The following is an 8,828-nucleotide window of genomic DNA, read 5'->3' on the forward strand; positions in this document are numbered from 1 at the left end:
AACAGAGGTAGCTGATCTCTTATCAGTGACAGAATCGCAGTTGTGAATGTCTGTGACTTCCTCTGCATTATTACTACAACTTCACTAAGTCAAGCTTTAACTACTAAATGGTTTATTTTGCTTCAGAGGAATTAAAATATTTAGTAAGCACAGTAGTTTGCAACTGAAGAATCAAGTCTACTGTCTTTGAGATTTTTCAGACCTTACAGCAATTGCAGCATGAACTAATTCCTGAAAATGAATATGCAGTACTGCATGCACTGATGACTAAAAATTCAATGCTACATGGTAAAAATACTCAGACAAGGTACAGCTGAATGTGAGACCAACTCAGCAAGGCTTAAAATAGGAAGGAAGAAGCCATGCTTTCTCTTAAGCAAAGGGAATGGCCACAACAACAAGCACTCAGGCCATCAGAAAACAGCATGATGTTATAGAATCCTCCTCAATCACATCCACATGAATGAGAATTACTATTACAGTAATAAGCAATTACATATTACCTAAATTTTGATTAGATGCTTTTTAGTGACAAACTGTTGGCATTTTGTTTAAAGTCTTGTAAAGGGCTGCAGAACAGCATTTTGAGAAAACATTGTTCCTTGTTCTCACCTTCACCAGAATGAATTAATTACTTACAGAGTGCTCACATCCTATTCCAGTTTTTACAGCCCTCTCCCAAATACCGTATTATGTCAACAAACAACTCATTTTATCACTGTCCTGCTTCTGAATTTACACACTTTTTTCGTTAGAACTGCAGATGTAACACTTCATATTAACTTATGAATTAGTTACTTCCCACATAATTGAAAAACAATTTCACATCTCTTAGTAGTCAAAAGTCACTGTGAAGTTAAAACTCACAGAAATTAAACTATGCCATTAAAAAACACACACACAAAATTAAGAAATGCTGCACAGTTACATACCACTCGTTCCTGTAGGAAAATATGCAATACTTACTTAAGAAAAAGAGCTGGATGACATCACTGTTAATAAGAAAATGTCATGCTCTTGGGATAGCCGAGTTTGTCCAGGTTAGGCTGACATGCAAACTGAATCATAGGTGGTGGCCCACACATAAGAATGAGTGTCTCACTGCCAGGAGAAGGGAGGTGGGCTTTAATCATGTCTGCAGTGACAAAGCCAGAACTGTACTTCCAATCTGAAACAAACACATCAAACTATTAATCTGACTCTGTACAGTCTGAAATCTCTTTAAACTGCATATGTTTTTGTCACAAAGTAGCTGAATCTATGCCACCATCACTGCAAGCAGACAGGGACTCATCTCTCACTTTGCTCAAACCCTGTGGTTCCTTTTAAAGAGGACAGTAAGCACATGGATAACAAGAATCTGGCTGAAAAGGGACTATACAGACTTTCAGACAAGAATGCCTATGAATAAATGACAGCTTTAAAAAAATTAGATATCAGCCAGGAATAAACATGAAGAATAAATCAGGCTTTCTTCCAGGAGAGAAAGGTCACCCAGGACAGCAGTACAGGGGCAGGTTATTCAGACCTGTGCTACTCAACACATTTGGAAAACTGTAGAAAAGACCGGTAAAGTTGATCGGTGATGACAGCAGTGTTGTTACAAAAGTGAAAAAGAAATGCTAGGTGGTTTCAAGGAGCAGTATCATTGAATACCTCTGCTACTTTAAGTGAACAAAGCATCCTTTTCTCCCCACTGTCTTAATGGACAAAGATATGTGCTTTAAACTGATTTATCAACACAAAGATACTGCTGTTATGAAAACAGCAGCAGTTTTCACAAGAGCAAGCATACATCCAGTGTGTACCAGTAGCCTACCTTGTGGAGGCTTGTCCAGCGTATACCAGAGCGTGACCTGATCAGGATGCCTCTTAGCAATGTCTTCTAGCTCAGCTCTGAGCAGTATATCCTTTTCTGTCTGCAAAACGAGACTGCTATTTAGCTCTAAAACACCTTAATATAGCCTCTGCTGTGAGCTTACCTAGCATGCAGCAAGACAAATGCAATGGAAACTCATTCAAACTCTCCCTTTGCATGACAGGCTACTATCACTACAGATTAAGAGCAACCAAATAGGAGACTTAATAGTCACCTAAACACAATTCTACAGATGTCAATCTGAACAACTTCTGAATCACAACTAGCTCCTGTTAACCCTGGTTAACAGAATTAAACAGAACAAAAAGTCCTGTTTCTTTGCAATCAGTCAAGGAGTAACATTAGCAGGAGCAACAATCTGTTCACAATTTATTCCAATACAGGAATTACGGAGTATGAGTGAAACCATGAGCCATCTTCAAAACAACTGAAATATCACTGAAACTACAACAGCGCCACACAGTATTGGTAAATAGTTGCAAATACTTTTCTAATTCACTTTCTCCTTCTTAACTCATTTTAACCCAAGACAATACAATAAGAACTTATTTAGTAACTACTTTCTGGTCCTATCTATGCTGATCATACTAAATATGCCATTTCAGGTCACATTTTGTCATACACATTCAGCCAAAATTACAGATCAGACAGACACTGAAAGATACGAAGCATGTAGAGCAGTATTTTCTGTGTCACAGCAGCTTCAAAAACTTAAGCCAGCAAAAAAGGCAGGCCATAAAAGGACAAATGGATGCATCAGCACACTTACCTGATTAGCAAAAAGAAGGTAACATTTTGTAGAGTCCTTAGGATCACTTGTGATATGATGGATCAGCTGCAACATAGGGGTTATTCCTGTTCAAAATAAAGCAGTTAAAAATGCAAATATTTCAATCTACATAAAGCTGCACTTTCAATATTCTTGCTGCCTTCACTTGGTCTTCAGTGGGAGCTTATTTTGCACACTGAATTTCTACTCTGTGCCAAATGCAGAAGTTGAAGGGTTTTTGTTATTTCATATAGATGAAGATTAAAACAAAACCACAGTGCTTGCGTTCTGGGGCTTTCGTCTGTAGTGGATGTGATAAGAGAACACTGATTTCACCTGCAGGATATTCTCCTAAAATATTTTTTGTCATTGACATTGGAGCTCTGTGTAAAGTGACTTCTTTGAGGTCACACAGTAAATTGAGACTAAAACTACAAAGAAGCTGCTAACCCTGAGCACAGAGCTCAAGCTGCCGGAATGCTTCAGTGTCACCAAACACTCATGTATAAAAAGAAATACAAGTTAGATTCTGATCATAACAGGATTCAGAAGAGAGGAGATCCAGTAAGTGCACAACTCTTAAAACACACAACTGACTCAACACTTTAAATATGTTCTTTATCCCAGATGGATCCAAACACCAAATACATGCAAGCAGTGTGAAAGTGCTCATGGAAGCGCTCTGCTACCAAAGTATAGCACATTAGACTCCTCCCAAGCATCCCTGAAGACTGCTTAATTCTCCAGAGTGACATTTGCTGTGATGAGAATAGTTGTACCTGTTCCTCCAGCTATCATCCCCACATGCTTTGCAAACTTCTTCTGTGCTTCAGACTTCTTATCAGGCTTGATCAGAAAGGTACCTAGAAGAAATATTCAAAACCTATAGACACATTAACTCCTAAACAAAAACAGATACAACTTCCACGGGAATACATTACTACTGCCTACCAATCAATTAGGGCAGATCTGCTGGACATGCTAAATGTGCTTAGCACAGCATTGAGCATAAAGGCTAGAAGCCTTTGCACACTCTTAGCTTCATCTTTCCAGCTACCCAGCATCATTTATGATCGACTCAGGAATTCCCTTATCACTGACTACATCACTCAGCAACTGCAAAAGCTGGTGATAGATAGCTAAAGGTAACCATAGCCTCGACAGAAAAGTTTATTAGGCCACCTTCATCATCCTCATTTACACCATGGATCCAGCCATTTCTGTGTGTCCACTTTCAAAGGAGTTGTATTAAACCAGCAAGATGCCACAAAGATAATCAAATCCTTGCATCCTTTCATCAGGAACTTCATTTTTGTCTTTTGCTTTCAGTTAAGGAGATCATTGTGCTGCTTGCAGTCGGTTAGGTGACTGCCTTTATTGTCCTGTGATAAGACCTTGCTGATTTCTGCCCTACGCCTGAGTGCATCGTCACTTTAAAACTGTTACAAAACCAGACAGTTTGTATTCACCCAAGAGAAAAGCCCAGGAGAAGTATCATACATAAAAGACACTGGACATACTCCCATAATCTTTAAAGAAATCTATAACTAGTAACCAGCTCTCCTAGCTACTACTCTTCATAGCAACCAAATCAGAGATGAAAGGAACGTTTGTAAAACATACACCACTCAAGTCCTCTGAGATATAACTGATTCATCAGTGTATTATTCATTGTAAAAGGCCATGATCCAGGGAAGTGCTGAGCACTGCTTCCCCTGAAGCAGGAATATTAAGTGCACAGTGCCTCTCAGTCAAGATGAATACAAAATCCTTTGGCCTTTTACTAGCATCTTCAAAGAAGATTAATTCTTTGAACAGACGACTTCCTCCCGGCCAGTTCAGACCCAGTGTAATACCTAAATGGAGCTGGCTGGCAGTTAATAAATTATTTAGTAACACTGCCAAGATTTTCAGAGGGCATTTGAGGCTACAACCTGCCATGTATCTGGAACATCTCTCTCCACGTCCATATCTGAGGGATTTCCAGTGCAGCCTTCTTAGTAATACGCAACAGCAGATCTTTCAGATTTAATTATATGGTCCCAGGAGTAGGACAATAACCAGCTATTATTCTGCAAACACTAAGTACTCTTCCCATCATAAGCAACTCTGATGGGCTTTCGGGCAAGATCAGAAAGCGTAGATTTTCTCTTCCTACTTTTCAAAGTAGTTTCTCTGCAAACCACAGTTTATCAAACGCCTCTGATAATAACTAATTAAGATCCTCCCTTCTGCTCTCCCACCTTTGTGTCACAGTACCTGACCCCTTGTAGACAAGCAGTCCATTTGGCCCCCTGAAGTCAATAACATCTCCAATCTTCATGTTGTCTAGGTACTGGGACATCTTCCCACCTTCTGGGAACTTAGGATTCACATTTTTGTAGTAAACCTATAAAAACAAGCATTTCTATGACATCAGCCATTAGCTTTCGTGGAGTCAGAATGATATACTGAAGATCACAGCACTGCAGGTCTGACATTTACCATTTCGAAGAAAGATTGCAACAATTCTTTGTTCAGTTACCTGTCATGCCTTGCAACAGTAAGCAGACTAAGTAAAACACCCTATGCAAACAGCCAGGCTAGTTAGAACATGTGTCAGGCACATTATGCCCTCCTTTCACCATCTCTCCAACAAGAACCTTATGTTACCCCCATTTTTGTAAGCGCCCCTTCTGAAAATAGCATTACTGCATCTTTTCTTGCTGTGACCTTTCAGCCACATGCTAGCATTTCAGCCTTTCAAGATGCATGATAAATATTAAGTAGTTAATAACCATTCACTGTATATGTAACATGAAGAACAGAGAAAACAAAAAAGCCCAGATTTTTTGCCTAAGTGCAAAATGTCTTAGAAAAAAACTGGAAAATCCAGACCTCGGATCAAATCATCTAGCATCCCTAGTTTATAAGATTTTCCTTGTTTCCTTATCCCATTTTCTCAATAAGCCCATTAGCACAACTTCTGATGCTGAAGACTTATATTATTTAAGCTTAAGATGCTTAAATAATATAATTGCTCTCTCTCTAGGGTCACAAAAGACAGTTCTTACTAACATGTTCCTTCTTTCAGGTATCAGCAGTGAGTACTAATAGCAGCATAAAGCAGCCTGAGGGAGAGCAATTGCTATTTGTTCACTGCAAAAAAACAAACAAACAAACAAAACCCAAACGAACAAAAACAGAGAAGTTCTTGCAGTACTGCCAGCTCCCTTCTCCATCTCCCTCACCTCTACTATTTCTCTGTGACATGCAACAGATACACAACTCATTATTCGTGAGCAGGTGGAGTTTGCCATGCAGTCATCCTATCTGAAAGGCAACCAATTAAAATAAACTCTATTTCACTAAAATGAAATAGTTCCCTTCTTTCCAGTAAGCAATCCATCTGTATTAAAGGAAATTAAAATTTACCTTTATAATCAAATCAACATAACCTTTTGTCTCATCACTGGAAACTGGGGTATAGGCTCGGATCACCAGATTGCCATTGATTTTTGCAGAAAGGTAAATGTGTTGGCCTATGGAGAAAGAATTACAATCTAATGAGCTTTTTTATTACCTGGTTTCAAAATATTTTTTGGCAAAGATGACAAAACAGAAAAACATGTACTGTAAGCCACCAAGCACAAGCAACAGCGGAGTTAATCTTTACAATCCAAGTGGAAGATAAAACATGTAGCCTTAACCACTGCATCTAGTTTGGAAAAATGACCTTTAAAAAGCTGTATAATTCGTTATTGTTTTCATGGCACACACATGCACACGTATTCTCAGGCAGTTCACCTTCAAATAAGAGCCAACACAAGAAGCGCATATTTTTCTACAACCACAAGAAATTATGGAACTGTATGTATTACGGAAAGGGTAAATCTTTCTTAGTTCAGTTCCAGGGAGTTCTTGTTATGCAAAGGTTGCTATAGGTAATAAGCAAACGGCCCAGGCTAGAAAGTTTGGCTTTCACCAGCTGATGTTATTTTGTGTTATCCTGTGTTGTTATGTATTCACACCACATCTGTATTGCTGAAAAAAAAAAAGAAAAAAAAAAAAAACACCCAATCTTCACAGCCATAACTCCTATATTTTTTCTCCAGTTTACACAGCTTGGCTGTAGAGGGTACCTGCCTTGTAGGATGCTCTGTCCTGTATTTAGATTTGGTATTTAGCTAATAAAAACACAGCATTTGCTGCCACCCAGCTTCACAAGCAGCAGCATTGATCTGTACTTAAAAACACAAAGCAGAAGCAGCAGTAGCAGAAAGACTTTTAGCAAAACGATCTTGGTAAAAGTAGGAGGCAGGAATCCAGCCCATACAATTCCAGTATCATATTCCTAATTTCTTATGAATGAACTCCAAATAAAAGGCAGCACGTGCCAAAGCATTTATAATTTGCCAATTTAACATGGTTAGTTCAATTCCATGTCCCATATGACCCTAAAGGGAACCTGAAGAAAGACTGGTGGTTGATCAGGTGCATGCAAGAAGGACATGCCCACAGCACAGAACTGGAACTTGTGCCTACAGCAAGAAAGCTGCCAAACACAGCACAATACAAACAGGGCTCCATCTGCCATATCAGCCAGCGACATAGTTCTGCATAAATTACCATTAATTCAAGGTCCAAGGTTCAATGCCATCGCACTTTCAGAGTACGAGAAAGAAGACTGTGCCAATCCTAGTCTGAAATGAATTTCCCAGTGCAGAAAATAAGCCAAAGCTGTACACGTATCTGGGTCAAAGCTCAGTGCATGCACAGAAACAGCTCTGAACATTGCAACATCTTTGATATAAATTTCCACTGGGATTTGCATGCAATCGTTACAGTCTTTCCAGGCAGAAGAATTCTATTCCTTATCCGTGGGTGTGATTGCAGCTGTCAAAAACCTGAGGACACCTGACAAACTGAAGCACCAGAGAAAAGCAGAACAGAAGTAAGTCGTATTAAAAAGGTCAGAAGGGTACCTCTTTTGCCTATATCTTGAGCGGGGTTAATTTCCTCAGACTGGTTCAGTTTCACCTGCATTTCACCTTCTTGTTCTGAACTACACCACACCATGTAACACAAGCAGGACAGAGCACAAAGAAAATCTGAAATGGGACTCTTTGGGAAACCCAGTTGGCGCTTCCTTCTGACATGGCAGCTTCCAGGTGCAGCTCTCAACTCCAGCTGAGCTCTGAATTCCAGCACAGAAACTGAAGAGGTTAACAATCCTCATTCTCAAAAATAGACGTATTTAAATGCTGTAAGTATTTACCTACGGGTAATCCTAAGACGTGATCTGGTGAAGGGAGCCCAAAGCGGAATTTCTTAGTGTCGTGGCTGATCTCCTATTTAAAAAACACAAAATTCAAAATGAAGCCAACACACCACTGCTGTTGATTTCAGCTCCACCCCACACTGTGAGTTAGGAGCCCGTTCTTTGTTAGCACACAGCCAGGAGCCAGCAAGAGCAGCTCAAATAGCTTTGCAAACGAAGTTTAAACAACTCTGAGTTTTAGGATCAAGGAATTGTCCCCTTCAGCTGCACGGCCCCCCTCAGCACCCGCGCTGCCTACGGGCAAAGGTCGGGCAGGGCAGGACAACGAGAATTGCGGAGCTACTCCGCGGAAGCCTGGGGTTTAACGGAGCTCCAAGGCAGGACTTCAAGGCACACAGCGAGGAGCCCGGCCTTCTTGGGAAACCACCGCTCCGCCCCGCGTAACGCAACCCCGGGACCCGCCGCCGCTCCACCGCTCACCTCTTTGCCCACCAGCGGCAACGGGTATTTGGCCTGCGGGTCCCGCAGCGTGACAGGGCGGCCCGGCCCCCGCCCCGCCCCTCTCAGCAGCAGCAGCAGAAGCGCCGTCGCGGCCACCGCGGCCAACGCGACGACCGCGGGGATACCCTGCGGGGAGAAGGGCAGCGGTCAGGGAACACCTGGTCCACCCCCCGCGCGCCCCGGCTCCGCTCCGGGCCGCTCACCGAGAACGGCTCCATGGCGGCTGTCACGGCCGACAGGCGCTCCGACTCTCCCGCTCTCCGCCCGCCCGCCTCCGGGCTCCGCCTCGCAATGCCTCGTGTTCGTACGGCGCTTCCCGTTGGGGTGCGGCGGGGCGCCTTTACGCGGCGAGCGCTCACCGCTCTGCTCCTCCCCCGTGCCCAGCAGAACGCAGTGGGCAGCGCGGGGCTTCCGGCCCG

At 42.0% G+C, this 8,828-nt stretch overlaps 1 protein-coding gene across 1 annotated transcript; it reads right to left on the reverse strand.

The window, feature by feature from the left end:
* Positions 1-995: 995 nt before the first annotated feature.
* On the reverse strand, positions 996-8,627 carry CYB5R2 (cytochrome b5 reductase 2; the record flags this gene model as incomplete). Its single annotated transcript, XM_079537092.1, has 9 exons — positions 996-1,168; positions 1,820-1,919; positions 2,649-2,734; positions 3,428-3,511; positions 4,908-5,037; positions 6,063-6,169; positions 7,906-7,978; positions 8,389-8,535; positions 8,613-8,627. The coding sequence occupies 9 exons, from the start codon at positions 8,625-8,627 to the stop codon at positions 996-998; spliced, it is 915 nt and encodes a 304-aa protein (XP_079393218.1).
* Positions 8,628-8,828: the final 201 nt, after the last annotated feature.

The sequence above is a fragment of the Tetrao urogallus genome (assembly GCF_951394365.1).
Source record: "Tetrao urogallus genome assembly, chromosome: 6".
Classification (NCBI taxonomy): Eukaryota; Metazoa; Chordata; class Aves; order Galliformes; family Phasianidae; genus Tetrao; species Tetrao urogallus.